Source organism: Corvus brachyrhynchos, unplaced genomic scaffold (genome assembly GCF_000691975.1).
Source record: "Corvus brachyrhynchos isolate BGI_N302 unplaced genomic scaffold, ASM69197v1 scaffold511, whole genome shotgun sequence".
NCBI classification, from domain to species: Eukaryota; Metazoa; Chordata; class Aves; order Passeriformes; family Corvidae; genus Corvus; species Corvus brachyrhynchos.
In genome coordinates, this window is record NW_008236214.1 from 418,656 (window position 1) to 433,789 (window position 15,134).

At 54.6% G+C, this 15,134-nt stretch overlaps 1 protein-coding gene across 1 annotated transcript in view; it reads left to right on the forward strand.

Moving 5' to 3' along the window:
* The window catches only part of LOC103624053 (stromal interaction molecule 1), a gene marked incomplete at its 3' end in the record, with an annotated part of 20,174 nt that extends 5,046 nt beyond the window's left edge, over positions 1 to 15,128 (forward strand). Inside the window, exons 2-6 of the mRNA XM_008643242.2 lie at positions 1,588 to 1,702; positions 4,739 to 4,850; positions 5,898 to 6,013; positions 11,777 to 11,954; positions 14,832 to 15,128. Of these exons, the coding sequence (XP_008641464.2) occupies positions 1,588 to 1,702; positions 4,739 to 4,850; positions 5,898 to 6,013; positions 11,777 to 11,954; positions 14,832 to 15,128 (818 nt within the window). The remainder of the gene's footprint in view (positions 1 to 1,587; positions 1,703 to 4,738; positions 4,851 to 5,897; positions 6,014 to 11,776; positions 11,955 to 14,831) is intronic.
* Between the last annotated feature and the right edge of the window lie 6 nt (positions 15,129 to 15,134).

Below are 15,134 nucleotides of genomic sequence, written 5' to 3' on the forward strand. Positions count from 1 at the left end.
GTGATAGTGGAAGGTGCCCCTGCCATGGCAGGGATGGCACTGGGTGGGCTTTAAAGGTCCCTTCAACCCAAACCAGTCTGGGATTCCATGATTTTGTCTTTTCCCCCGAAGGCAGTGATGGATAATCTGCTTCAAGGTCTCTTCGGGCTTTGGTGGGCACAGCCCAGCTCCCACAGCCCTATCCCGCATCCTTTCCCTGCTCGTTTTTTGGGACGTCCCCCCAGCCCAGCTCCGTCCCCTCTGCCGAGTCCTTGGCGTTTGTTGTGGCGATGGGGAGCTCAGGGGAAGCAGAGGGATCACTTTTCCTTTCTGTGCTCCCCGAGCTAAATATACAGAGCAGCAGCTGATCCTGCTGCGGGCCGGAGCTGGAGCAGGGCCGGTGCCATCGGTGACATTGCCGCGTTCCCGCTGGGTCACGGCGTCACCCACCAGGGGTCAACATCGCCTCTCGGCCAGGGACTGGCACAGCTGGAGCCCTGAGTCACCTGCTGAAACCACAAGTCTCCCAAATTCTCCCATCTTCCCTGTTTTTCCCGGGCGGGAAGAGCCGTGGCAGCTTTTGGGCAGCAGAGCAGGGAGCCCCAGCTGGAGCTGCCGGGACCTTTGGTGGCCTCGGCAGCACTTGCGGTGGATTTACAGGGAGCCTGGAATTCAAAGCTGCCCAGATCTTTGTCCTGCCCTGTCTGATGTTAAAGCACCGTGTCCAGATCCAGAGAGGTTCATTGGGTGTGGATATAATCCTGGTGCACGTGGAGGAGCCCGGGATGAAGCTGCCTGCGTGGGGATCGTGTCCTGAGGGGCGGGAATGGGGAATCACCCTTTGGTTCCCCCTGTTGGGCACTGGAATGTGAGTCTGCTGGGGGATTTCACAGACTGGTTTGGGATGGGGAGGGACCTCAAAGCCCATCCAGTGCCACCCCTGCCATGGCAGGGACACCTCCCACTGTCCCAGGCTGCTCCAAGCCCCAATGTCCAGCCTGGCCTTGGGCACTGCCAGGGATCCAGGGGCAGCCCCAGCTGCTCTGGGCACCCACTGAGCTGTGATACAGATATTTATCTATATTTTGCAGTGGAACTGCCTCCCCTCCTGCCTGTGGCATTTGTTCCAGCTTGGATTTGAAGGTGCAGCTCAAATCCAATAATGATTTTTGGGTTCTTACTCCATTGACATAAAGCTGGCTCCTTTGTGCCATTTAGGTGAATTTTTGGTGATACTATAATTCAAAGAAAAGTCTGGAATCCCAAGTCCCAGGGTTCTAATTAATTATCCCTTCCTTGTATTGAAATGAATTTAACATATTTACTTACTGAGTATTTCCTGGCTAGTCTTCCCAGGAACAGAAATATTCAGGGCTACAGCAGGGAATATACTTATATCTATATAAAATACAGATGTGTGTATCTTATATATCGAATATATCCTTTATATTTATTTTTTAAGAAATAATAATAAATAATTTTTTTTATTTATTCAGATTTATTAGGACTTTCCCATCAAAATTATTACTATTCAGAATTTTTTTTAGTGCTCCTCATGTCCCTGGAAGATGAGCCAAAGCCTAATCCTGCTGTTAATTCCTCTCCTAGTTCTTGAGGGAAGACTTGAATTACCATGACCCCGCAGTCAAGCACAGCACGTTCCATGGAGAAGACAAACTCATCAGTGTGGAGGATCTCTGGAAGGCCTGGAAAACATCTGAAGGTAAAAAAAGGGCAAAAAGCCAAGAAATCCTTTCCCAAGAGTGCCAAAGAGTTTGGATTTCTGCTGCCCTGGGCAGAGTGTGCAGCTCTCAGGAGGAATGTGCTGCTTTTCCTGCCTTGTACCAGTCCTTGTACTCTTCCAGCTCCCTTTGTCAGGTGTGGGTTTCCAGGATTTCCTCGGGGTTGTACTTCCAAACTGTCAGTGCTGCACCTGAGCGTGGCCACCAAAGTATCAGGGATTGTTTTGTTCCTCTGCCCTAGACGTGTGTGTTCAACAGAGCCAAATCTGCCCAGTTCCAGGTTCTCCTTTGAGCACCCAGTGTCAGATGGAATTTTAATGGGATGCTAACATCCTAAATATTCAGTAGAGCTGCATGGGAGCTTTCCTGCAGATTGTGTTTCCTGAGGAGAAACTTTCTGAACCTGAAAAGCTCCTTCACACAGTGAAAAGAAGGGAGGATAAAATCCAGGGAGTGTCATAACTACAGTCCATGCAGAAATAACTTTAGGCTGTTCCAAAATGCTGTTACTCATCCCAGCACCCAGGGACGTGGTGGGAGTTCAGCCTCTGGTGAGAAACTTCCTGGGAATCTTGGAACAAACTTTGAAGGTTGGCAAGTGCTTCCCCAGTGCTGTCACACAGAATTCCACAGAATTTAATCCTTTTTTTTTCAATGCTCTCATCTCTAAAAGAGTTCTGTCAATGTCCATTCCTTGAAATACTGGGTTTCAGTCTTCTAATCAGTTCATCAGTTTCAGTTTCTTGTTTGTGTCCTGTTTGTGTTTGATTTTTCTGTCTTAGCCCTTTAATTGCTCTGGGTGGGATGTGCTCTGTGTTTCCAGAGCTCTGTGGATCCAGCTGTAGGGAGTGCAGCAATCCCTCCCATTCTCAGGGGGACTCAATGGACACTGAGGTGCAGCCTTTGCAGGGTGGATTGAAAACACAACAGGGCTGTGCATGAGAAGAGGAGGAGCTCCAGGGAGAGCTCAGAGCCCCTTGCAGGGCCTAAAGGGGCTCCAGGAGAGCTGCAGAGGGACTGGGGACAAGGCATGGAGGGCCAGGAGCCAGGGAATGGCTTCCCAGTGCCAGAGGGCAGGGCTGGATGGGAGATTGGGCAGGAATTGTTCCCTGGGAGGGTGGGCAGGCCCTGGCACAGGGTGCCCAGAGCAGCTGGGGCTGCCCCTGGATCCCTGGCAGTGCCCAAGGCCAGGCTGGACATTGGGGCTTGGAGCAGCCTGGGACAGTTGGAGGTGTCCGTGCCATGGCAGGGGTGGCACTGAATGGGCTTCAAGGTCCCTCCCAATCCCAAGCAGCCTGTGATACTCTGTGTGATGATTCCAGAGCTGTGTGTCCCAGACCAGACTCTCTCCCCCATGGAGTTGGACAGGGATGTGTTGAAAATTCTCGTCCAAGTCACTTAGGAGTGGCACAATTTCCCAGGACAGGGATGGAAGCACATCCCAGGGAGATTTCACAGCCCTGTGGATGTGGCACTTGGTGACATGGTCAGTGGTGGCCCTGGCAGTGCTGGGGATGGTTGGACTTGCTGGGCTCAGAGGGCTTTTCCAGCCTCCAGGATCCTGTGATTCCATGACTCTTAACGAGTTCCTCTGTGTCCTGTGTCCAAGGAACGCCTTGTGTAAGAAATATTTATCTCATTACAGGGCTGTTTACAGATGGCTTTGCCTGGCATGTATCTTAATGTCAGCTGGGAAAGGGTAGAAATCATTAAGGGATGGAGGAGAACATCTCTTGATACTCCCCAGGCGCCTTAATTACTGAGCTGCCTTGGCTCTGGCCCTGCCTCTGGCACATGCAGGACCTGCCACGTCTCTGGCAGAGCTGCCGTGGCACAGTGGGTGTCCCAGTGCTGGATTTAGTTCCTGCTCTTGTTTTCCCTTTCATCATCTTGTAGATCTGGCTGATAGAATGAGTTACTGGTTTCTAAAGGGTGGTCTGATGTCATGGAATCATGGAGAGTTTGGGATGAGAGGAACCTTAAAGCCCATCCAGTCACATCCCCTGCCCGGCAGGGAACCTTCCACTGTCCCAGGTTGCTCCAAGCCCCATCCAACCTGGCCTGGAACACTTCCAGGGATATTTGAAGCCTAATTTTGGAGCTTGAACTGAAGTAATGAAGCTGGAACCAGGCTGGTAGGAAAGGTCTGCTCCTCGCTGTGGGTGTGAAAAGCAGCTGTGAAGGGCACTGACATCCCACAGGGATGGGGTAGCTGGGCCTGTTGCATTTATTTTCCAGCCACTGCCTTTCCTCCCTTCCATTGCTGCTGTTCCTGGTCACGTGTGGAAAGTAACCCATCTCTGAGCTCTCTCATCTCTTTCATCTCTTTTCTCTGAGCTCCATCTCCCTCATCCCTCTCAGCTCTGTGAACTCCCTCATCTTTCTCAGCTTCATCAGCTCCCTCAGCTTCATCAGATCAATCATCTCTCTGAGCTCCCTCATGTCCCCCGGATCCCTCATCTCCCTCAGCTCCCTCATCTTTCTCACATCCCTCATCTCTCCCAGATCCCTCGTCCCTCAGCTCCCTGTGGGAGGCGTTGGGCTCCCTGGAGCCCTCGTTTCTCATCCTCGTGGGCCCAGTCGGTGCTGGCATTGCAGCCGTGCCCACAGCTGGCCAAAAGGGGCCTTTTCCTCACCCAGCTGCTGCCCGGGGAGCGCGGCTCCAGGGCTGTGGGCACAGGGGTGTCGGGAGGGGACTGTCACCACTGGCTGATTCCCAGGGCAGCTCCAGGGCTTGCTGGAGCTGGGGAGGAGCGGCTGGAGCTGAGCAGGGACAGAGGATGATAAATTAAGGTGTAACAAAGCCCCCTCTGTCCGGTAAAAACATCTGCTGTGTCCCAGGCCAGGCTGGACACTGGGGCTTGGAGCAGCCTGGGACAGTGGGAGGTGTCCCTGCCATGGCAGGGGTGGCACTGGATGGGCTCTAAGGGCCCTTCCAACCCAAACCTGTGACTCTGATGTTTGATGATGGTTCCAGTGGCTCAGTACCCCTAACGAGCTGTTTGTGCTCTCCTCAGTGTACAACTGGACGGTTGATGAGGTGGTTCAGTGGCTCATTTCCTACGTGGAGCTGCCCCAGTACGAGGAGACCTTCCGGAAGCTGCAGCTGAGCGGCCACGCCATGCCCAGGTCAGTGCAGTGCCCAGGTCAGTGCCATGCCCAGGTCAGTGCAGTGCCCAGGTCAGTGCCGTGTCCGGGTCAGTGCAGTGCCAGGGTCAGTGCCATGCCTGGGTCAGTGCAGTGCCCAGGTCAGTGCCCAGTGTTCCTATGGTACATGTTCAGGGAGAGAACCAGGGCCTGGCAGGGGTCAGCTTCTCTCATCACCTTAAGTTCCTTGGCATGTGCAGTGCCCAGCCTGATTCCTGTTCTGCTCCAGTTGTGAGTGAAAAGAGGGGAAATTGGGTTAGATACAGGGAAAGAATTGCTCCTTGGGAGGGTGGCCCTAGTGCCCAGAGCCACCACAGGGTGCCCAGAGCAGCTGGGGCTGCCTCTGGATCCCTGGCAGTGCCCAAGGCCAGGCTGGACATTGGGGCTTGGAGCAGCCTGGCACAGTGGGAGGTGTCCCTGCCATGGCAGGGCTGGCACTGGATGGGCTTTAAGGTCCCTCCCATCAAAACCATTCCAGGATTCCGTGTAAGAGAAACACTGGCTGGGAGTTGGCCTAAACTTGTAACAGGTTTGAAGAATCTCAGTGCAGCTCTTTGGATAAAGGTTCCTGTCACTGAAAAAGGGGCTTTTAAACTGACTGGGAAGGAGGGATTACTGGGGATAAAATGAGGGTGGTTTTGAGGCAGCACAATGTGTGCCCACATTTCTTCCAAGGGAGAACTGTGGTTCATGGTCTGTGTCACAGGATGTAAAGGCAATGGAGATTTGGTTTAAAAATAGTTATAAGTGATTGGTAGGACACCAAAAGATGGGTTTTGATGGGAAAGCAGTCCCTCATTGTCAGGTTAATGAATTAGGCCTGGCCTTGGTTTCTCCTGCTCTCTCCCAGTCCTAAAAATGCTGCTGCAAAGTGTCCTAGAGACACCCTGGCTCAGAGACAACAACAGTGAGGGCTTTGTTCTGGTAGCAGGGAGCTGCCAGGCCCTGCTCCCGTATCTCCCTAATCCCTGGTGTGTTCCTGGTCCTGGTGGATGTGCCCACAGCTCGTTGTTTTCCCCTGTTGTGCAGGCTGGCAGTGAACAACGCCACCATGATGGGGACAGTGCTGAAAATGACCGACCGCAGCCACCGGCAGAAGCTGCAGCTCAAGGCCCTGGACACGGTGCTCTTCGGGCCTCCCCTGTGTGAGTACCCAGGTTCCCATTGCCAGCGTTGGGAAAGACCCCCAAGGCCAGCAAGGCCTTGGCCATGAGGATCTGTGTCTGCTCACTCTGGACACCAGAGCCAGGCCTGGAGGACCCAAAGTGCAGCCTCACCCAGGGAGCTCATCCCAGCACGGTTCCCTTGGAGCAGGAGCAGGTTGTCTCTGGGCTTATGGGAGCAGCTCTGTAGGCTGGAGGTGTGCTGGGCTGGCATTCCCATCTCAGAGGGCTGCTCCCAGGGGTGCAGACCCACCATCCTGTCCTGCTGGGATCTCCTGTGTGCACAGGGTAAAGCCTGCTGGCCTTCTGTGGTGCTGAGGGTGGGGGGTGAGCTGCTGGAGGGCAGTGATCCTGCCTGCTCCCAGGGAAGCTGCTGCTGTGTCCTGGAGCTCTGTCACTGAGTCCTGGAGCTCTGTCACCGTGTCCTGGAGCTCTGGAGCTCTGTCACTGTGTCCTGGAGCTCTGTCACCGTGTCCTGGAGCTCTGGAGCTCTGTCACTGTGTCCTGGAGCTCTGTAACCGTGTCCTGGAGCTCTGTCACTGAGTTCTGGAGCTCTGTCTCTGTGTCCTGGAGCTCTGTCACTGTGTCCTGGAGCTCTGGAGCTCTGTCACTGTGTCCTGGAGCTCTGTCACCATGTTCTGGAGCTCTGTCACCATGTTCTGGAGCTCTGTCACTGTCCTAGAGCTCTGTTACCGTGTCCTGGAGCTCTGTCACTGTGTCCTGGGCTTTCCTGGGGCTCCGCTCTTATGTCCTGAGGCTCTGCTGGTGACTCAGGCTGTGAATTTCCCACCTCTGGAGGAGGGAAGGAGCAGCAGGCTGGATCAGAAGGAGTTTAGGATGGCTGATATGAAGGCGTGGGCTCCTTTGATGCTTTATCAGCATCTCGAGCTCTCTGATGCCTATCTCCACGCTCCAGGTGCTCCCTTTGCATCTGTTCCCTCTGTGAGCTCTCTGATGCCTATCTCCACGCTCCAGAAGGAGCTCCAGGTGCTCCCTTTGCATCTGTTCCCTCTGGCTCCTGTCTGCTCCCTATTAAAGGTGCTTTTGGCTCTCTCCCTCTCTGCCATGGCTTTCTCCTGGGTTTTGGGTACAGAGGGGTAGAATTCCCCCTTTCCTGCTGCCCATCCCGGGGAATCAGCATGGGAATTTCGGAGTCCCAGTGCTCGTGGCTGGGGCATGTCTGGCCTCTCCCACCCCAGCACCCCCAGGTCCTTCTCCCCAGGGCTGCTCTCCAGCCATTCCCACCCAATCCTGGGAAAACTGCCTGCACAGTGTGAACCCCAGTGTGAGGCTTGGCAGAGCCATGGCAAAGGAATCACAAGCCTGGGTTGTACCATCAGCCATTTTTGCTCACAGTTATTGAAAAGCCTCTTTTTGTGCAGGCACAGTTTGGTTTATATTTGTTACCCATGTTAAAAGTGAAGTTTTTTGGTGAGTTGGTGGCCGTGGAGGTGGCTGGTGGAGCTGTCCTGGGTGAGTTCCTCCAACAGTGGCTCCAGCCCAGCGACTCCTTGCTGGGGGTGGAATTTCTCTGGAGTTCTTAGTGCTGTGTAAATGGCAAAGTGAATGGCTTGTACTGGCTGGAATTAATGGCTGTTCTGGAGCTGTTCCGTTCTGCCCTGCGGCTCCCTTGGCTCTGGGATCTGAGCCTCCCTGGGTCACGGAGATCAAAGAGTGCAGGGAACCGCGGCGGTCAGGCTGCTCCGGGCCAAGGGCTGCTCACACCCCTCTGATCTCTGTGCCTGGAAGCTTTTCAGGCCAGGCTGGATGGGGCTTGGAGCAGCCTGGGCGAGTGAAAGGTGTCCTGACCGCAGCAGGAGGTGGAATGGGATGAGCTTTAAGGTCCCTCCCAACCCAAACCATTCTGTGATTCTATGACTATATACAGGCTATGTGAGGAGAGGAAATGCACTTTAAATCTGCACCTGAGGGAGAGATTTATCCCTTTTCAGAAGGTAAAGTTTGCTGGTTTCTGGTCATCTGCATGGCTTTGTCTCCAGTCATGGGGAGGGGTTGTTTATCTAAACCAGTTCCTTCGGGAGTGGATTGCAAAACACCTTTCAGGAGCCAGCAGCAATCAGCAGCTTCGGGAAGTGCTTGGTGACCTTCTGAGGTGCAGAGGCTGCTTTTACACCGTGGTGTTGTGGTGGTCTCAGATGTGTTCCTGCTCCAGCTCCTTTCCTGTGGTCAGGGGAGGTGGCTCTGGGGATAAAGTGGGCTCTGGGGGGGATCTGGGCTCTGGGGGTCTCTGAGCTGCTGGCAGGGCGATGTGGTGCCCAGGTACAGAGTTTCAAGGGTTTGTCTCCTCTCTTGAAGCTCTGTTCACCACAGGTATAAAAGCATTGAATCAAAGCAGCCTAGATTGGAGCCTCAGTGCTCCTGCAGGCTCCTGAATCCAGAGCCATGCCGCTGTCTGTGGGGATCACAGCAGGTGGGCATGGTGCTGTTCCTGCTGCTGGGTGAAGCTTTTCCCAACCTGCCGCTCCAGGGCTGGATGTCTGGCTCGTGGCAGAGGTTTCAGCCAGTTTCCATGGCCAGTTGCTATGTGGATCTGCAGGCTCCTGCCATCCCTCCAGGTCTGGTTCCTGCTGCCAGACTCCAGCCCTGCCATTTCCTACAGCAAACAGGTCTGACCACTTCAGCTCTGAAATTATCCAAGTGCGAGGGAGCGTGATACAGTTGTAATCTAAACAAGGTGAGGTGATTCCTTCTTCTGTGTCTGTCACTTTGGGGTCCTATCCTGTGGTTCAGGAATTTATCTGGCACAAAATAGCACAACTTGAGGTGAAACATGGAATTTTCCAGAGTGGTTTGGGTTGGAAAGGGCATTAAAGCCCATCCAGTGCCACCCCTGCCATGGGCAGGGACACCTTCCACTGTCCCAGGCTGCTCCAAGCCCCAATGTCCAGCCTGGCCTTGGCCACTGCCAGGGATCCAGGGGCAGCCCCAGCTGCTCTGGGCACCCTGTGCCAGGGCCTGCCCACCCCCACACGGAACAATTCCTGCCCAAGATCCCACCTAATCTTGCCATGGCGCGGGAAAGCCATGCCCTGGCTCCTGGCCCTCCATGCCTTGTCCCCAGTCCCTCTGCAGCTCTCCTGGAGCCCCTTTAGGCCCTGCAAGGGGCTCTGAGCTCTCCCCGGAGCCTTCTCTTCCCCAGGTGAGCACTCCCAGCTCTGCCAGCCTGGCTCCAGAGGGGCTCCAGCCCTGGAGCAGCTCCGGGGCCTCCTCTGGGCTCTCTCCAGCAGCTCCACATCCTCCCGATGTTGGTGTCTCAGGGCTGGAGGCTCTGCAGCTGCAGCTTTGCTGCTTTTGACCTTGGGAGAGAACTTTGTGTCATTTCAGCTCTTTCCCTGCTGCTCCTCTCGCCCTGGGCCAGAGACCGATGGCACTGCGGCTGTTCCACAGCGGAGCCTCAGATTGTTCCTGTCCAGTTTATTGGGATTTCAACCCTCTGGATTTGTCCCTGGCCAGCAGTGGGGCTGGCACAGCCTGTCCTGCACCCGTGTGGCCTTGGCTGCTCTCAGCACCAGGCAGACCTGAGCACACGTTATACCTGCAAAGACTGCAGGAAAAGCCACGTACACCACAGCAAACTGACTTCTCTCCCTTTCTTATTTCCTTTTTTGGGGAAAGGAGGGAGAACAGGCACGGTTTTATCAGTGATTGTTCTGCTCAACTGAAGGACTTGATGTCCTGTTGGGTTTGCAGCTCTGCCTGGGCTTTGTGTTTGAAAGAAGATGAAATGATTCAACAAGGGAGAGGGAACTGCAGGAGAGCTGATTTGGATGAGATACCAGAAAAAAGCTTTTACAATGGAGGTGGGAAAATGGAGATGCTCCCAGGGCTGGAGCTCCTCTGCTCTGGAGTGCCAGGACACAGGGAATGGCTTCCCAGTGCCAGAGGGCAGGGCTGGATGGGAGATTGGGCAGGAATTGTTCCCTGGGAGGGTGGGCAGGCGCTGGCACAGGGTGCCCAGAGCAGCTGGGGCTGCCCCTGGATCCCTGGCAGTGGCCAAGGCCAGGCTGGACATTGGGGCTTGGAGCAGCCTGGGACACTGCCCATGGCAGGGGTGGCACTGGATGGGCTTTGAGCTCCCTTTCCAACCCAAACCAGTCGGGGATTCCATGCTTCTACGTTCACATCCAAGCTGAGTTTTCAGTTTCCTCATCCACGTGTCTTTGGAAGTGCTGGTGAAGAGGAAGGGTGTGTCCAAGTGCTGCTGTGCTGGAGCTGAGCACGGCTGGCACTGGCAGCAGGAGAGGGGTCAGGGCAGGGTGGGGCTGGTGGGGATTGCTCCAGGCAGCTCCTGGACGTGCCTGAGCTCTGGCTGGGGCAGGAGAACAAAGCTGTGGTGGCTGTGGGAGGGTGGAACACAAACCACCTGAGCTCTCAGCCCCGCTGCTCTCCAAATGGGAGCTGAGAGGATTCAGACTGAGAGATGTGCAGCCACTTGCCAGGATCTGCTCCCTCGGAAGAGGATGTTGTGATAATCCATCCGGGAGGGGAAGCGGCGCCAGCGCTCACCTTGTTTAATTCCGAGGGTTGAATTTACACTGGGCGTTTCCAGGGAGTGATGGATCACATGTGGTGGGGAGATGGTGCTTGTGTGTCTCCTGGGCCTTTGGGGAGGGGTCCTGGCCCTCTCCCTCTGTGGGAATGCCCCTCCATGGTGGGCAGAGGAGCAGCATCACTGTCCCCGCGTGTCCGGCTGGTGTGGGGCTGCTGGGCAGCCCTCGCGCCAGGGCATTCTGGGCTGTGCTCTGCCTTTCCAACTCGAGTTTCCACCTCCCAGGTCCCCTCCCGTGTGCCCCCAGCTCTGCCAGTGTGGCAGACGTGGTTTAGCTGTGATCAGAGAACGGCTTGGCTTGGGAGGGACCTTAAATCCTGTCTAATCCACCCTGTTCCACTGTCCCAGGCTGCTCCAAGCCCCAATGTCCAGCCTGGCCTTGGGCACTGCCAGGGATCCAGGGGCAGCCCCAGCTGCTCTGGGCACCCTGTGCCAGGGCCTGCCCCTCTCAGTACAGGTATTTTTTCCCTGTATCTGGTGTGAATCACCTGGTTTTTGGTTCAAAACTAGTGCATCCTGATCGTTGAGTCCCAGCTCTCTGGACTGAGCTGCTCTTTCATTTGTGGCTCTTTCAGCACACACTTGGTTGAGTTACAGGAAAAAAATTCTGATTGACTCATCTTGGGTTTTGTTTTGCACTTGAGCCCCCACTTAATTACCTTCATCCTCTCACATGCATCAACACCTTTCTTTGAACTAACTGTTGAAAAAGGGAGTTTCCACATGGAGTTGTGATTCTCATGGGAAGTTTGGCAACTTGACAGTTGGACACTTGAGCTGCCCCAGCTCTGTGATCTCAGCAGGGTTTTTTCAAGTAATTATTTTGTTCTTAGTTTCCTGTGCTGCCCTGTGAGATCACAGCTGTTCTGGAGGGGTTCCTATGTGGAGTTGCCCCTGTACCACTTATTGCCAGGCAAATTGGAGCTGGAAGACTTGGAATTTCATCTTCTTGTTGTTGTTGTTGTTGTTGTGTCTCCAAATTGAATAAATGTTTTCAAGCTTCTGGTTTTCCCTTTAATTGTCAACATAGCTCAACTTTTCCCTTGGTGAATCCTGTTCCACAATTCCTTGTAAGACTCTCCTGAGTTCTCCTGTCCCACTGTGGTGCAGGCAAAGCACTTTGGGGTTAATCATTGTGATCCTCTGAATCCAGCAGTGTCTCTGGTCTCTCACAGTGACCCGTCACAACCACCTCAAGGACTTCATGCTGGTGGTGTCCATCGTCATTGGCGTGGGCGGCTGCTGGTTCGCCTACATCCAGAACCGCTACTCCAAGGAGCACATGAAGAAGATGATGAAGGACCTTGAGGGTCTCCACAGGGCTGAGCAGTCTCTTCATGACCTACAGGAGAGGTAGGTTTCCACTGTCCATCCAGCTGGAGCACTCAGTTCTTCCTGCACGGTCCCTATTCCTTTGGATTTCAGGAAATACTTTATTTTAGCTGTCCTGGTGCCTCACACCAGAGTCAGCCCCTTCCTGAGGGACTCTGGAGCTGGGGTGGGGGCCTGGCTCCTGCAGGGATGCGTGGGATGGCCGTGTGTAAAGATCTGTGTGTTCTTTCACAGTCACAGAGCCAGGGAATGCTTTGGGTTCAAAGGGCACTCAGAACTCATCCAGTCCCACCTCCTGCCATGCAATCCAGCTCACGTGGAATTTGTCATCCAAGGTTGTTTCACCTTGGCTTTTGATGGGGAAAAAGCATGTTGGAACAGCAGAGCAATCAGAGGATTTACACATCCCCTCTTGAGTTCTTGCCACTGTGTGGGGAAGCAATACCTAAATCAAAGAGTGTTGCTTGGAAAGTGAAAAAAATACATCATTTTGAAGTATTAAATAGGAATATCTGGGCTTTTGGCATATGGATCAAATCCTGCAGCCTCGGGAATGGGGTCTCTGCTCCCAGGAATTACTGCAATGGTTCCAGTAAAGCTACTGATGGGAGAACGTGCTCCAAGAGACCCTCTAGACACAGGGATCTTCTGGGACAGGGAAGAGCCTTCAGCCCTGGTGATGCCAAACCCATGGGGTGCTCTGGCAATGGAATATTTTAAGGGCAGATTTAGCAAATAACAGAGCAGGATAGTCTGGGGCTAGAACGATTTTCTGTGAGGTTTCAGTGGAGTCTGGGAGGATAAACCTCAGCTAGGCTGCCCTGTGAGCTGGGGGCTGCATTCCCAGTGACTTCTCTGAACAGAGGGTTCAATCCCAGGTGCTCGTCCTGGCCGATCACAGGGGTGCAGTGAGTGCCCTGTGCAAGCACCAGGTCCCGGGGGTGTCAGGAGACCTGCAGGCAGCCAGGTTTTGGGGATCTGTGCGATGTATCCGCAGGTCTGCAGCCCCATTCCTTGCCTACGTGCTTGTTACAGCCTTCAGGGATCCATCCTGCCCCTGAGTGGTGCTGGAAAGGCTCCTCCTGTTCCCCAGTGGGATGGGACCAGTTGGGGTCTGAGGAGAGCGAGCACCCGAGGGAGCTCCCAGGTGATGGAGCCGCACTGGGCACGTTCCCCTGGCACAAAGTCCACTCCCCTCTGCCAGCTGCAATCCACAGCTGGCTCCACATAGCCTCGTGGAGTTTTGTTACAGCTTGGAAATACTCCCAATGAAAGTTTGATTTATTTTTTCTGCATCTGGAGGAGGCAGGAATCCCTTCTCTGTGTCCATCCCCTGGAGCAGCAGTGTCTGGGGCAGGAGGGCTCGGCTGGGCTCACCTCTGAGCTCTGAACTGGGAATGTGCCTGTGGGGAGTGACCTTGGCCCTGCTGCCGAGGGCAGAGCCACGTAAACAAGTGGATGTTCCTGGGAAGTTCAACTAATGCTCTAAAGCCCCTCAGGAAGAAACACAAAACCGCTTGTGCTCGGCACAGCCTTAAGCCGGAGCAGCTCGGGAGGGCCCGTCCTCCACACAGGGCACCGAGCAGGAGCTCAAGGACTGCGAGGGGAACTGGGGACCTTGAGAGGCCTCTTGAGGGGAAATACTCCTTCCCTTCCTCATGCTTCCCCAGCGGGGTTCAGCTGGGCTCCTCAGCTGCCGTGGGAACAGCAGAACCTCCGGACAGCCCCAGTGCTCCCGGACTTGTGGAGAAGCTGTGCTGAAGTTCTGCTCAGAGACTTCTTTTCCAGAGCTTGATGGACCCTGCTGTGCTGGCTGGGTGAAGCTCAGTGCTGAACAGACCTCTGGAAGGCACGGGATGCCTCTCCAGTGCCACTGCTGCTGGAATTTGCTGAGCAGCTCAGACCACGCTCCCGAGGAGTTGGGAATGTTCATACAAAACCCCAGCTTTTATTCATCTTCAAAGCACCTTTGAGAACATCCTTCAGCAGTGACACTTTCCAGTCCATTAAGTGACTCATCAAGATCATCAAGTCTTGGCACATCCTACTGATGCCTGAAAGGAGTGGGCAGCTCTGTTTTGGAGATGTATGGGTTGTATGGAAGAGCTGATTGTGTGGAAGCCCCCGGGTTGCCCAGAGCAGCTGGGGCTGCCCCTGGATCCCTGGCAGTGTCCAAGGCCAGGCTGGACATTGGGGCTTGGAGCAGCCTGGGACAGTGGGAGGTGTCCCTGCCATGGCAGGGGTGGTCTCACCTGCTGGTTCCTGGTGCTGGGAGTGGTCTCTTCTGACCTGGAAGAGTCGGTGACTCAGGCATTGCCCCAACCCACGTGCAGCAGGGGCCTTGCTGGGAGCCTCAGTGCAGGTCAGCTCCTCATGTAAGATCCCACAGATCCATGGAGATCCAGGGTTTCGTTGTTGCCACCATTTCTCAGTTGTTGCCATATATTCCTACTGATTTAATTCTGTCATGAGGAAAAATAGGAACATCCAGGCAAGATTAAGACATGTCTGAATTTGCAGGATTTTGGGGAGGGAACATGGAGCCATCCTGTCTGGGTGGTCTGATGTGCTCTGGCAGATCTTCCCCTGCTTTGTTTTATCAAAGTCTTCACTTTGGTGAAAACCCCAAAAATTCAGCTTAATTTGAGGCTCATTAGAGGAAATCTAGATGTGTTTTGGAAAATGAAGAAAATGCATCATGAGTATTCGGTGAATGAATAGAGCTGACCCTGAGCAGTTGATAGTTTCCTTTCTTCCTGGCCAGGTGAACTTTCTCCCTGGTGTCCCCACGGACAGGCAGGAGCAGGGCTGGGCCGTGGTGGGCACCCAGGTGCCCGGGCTCCCTGTGGTGTCCGGGGAGCCGGCCCGGCACTGGCTCTGGCTCTCTGTGTGCTGCAGGCTGCAGAAGGCGCAGGAGGAGCACCGCTCTGTGGAGGTGGAGAAGGTGCACCTGGAGAAGAAGCTGCAGGACGAGATCAGCATTGCCAAGCAGGAGGCACACAGGCTGCGGGAGCTCCGCGAGGGCACCGAGAACGAGCTCAGCCGGCAGAAATACGCGGAGCAGGAGCTGGAGCAGGTAAGGGCTCGCCTGGGGGATGCACCTCCACAGAGACTGAGGGCAGCGCTGCTCCATCCCTCTGGGAAACCACGGGAACACTGGATGTCTGCGTTGGGAGGGACCTCAAAGCCCACCCAGTGCCA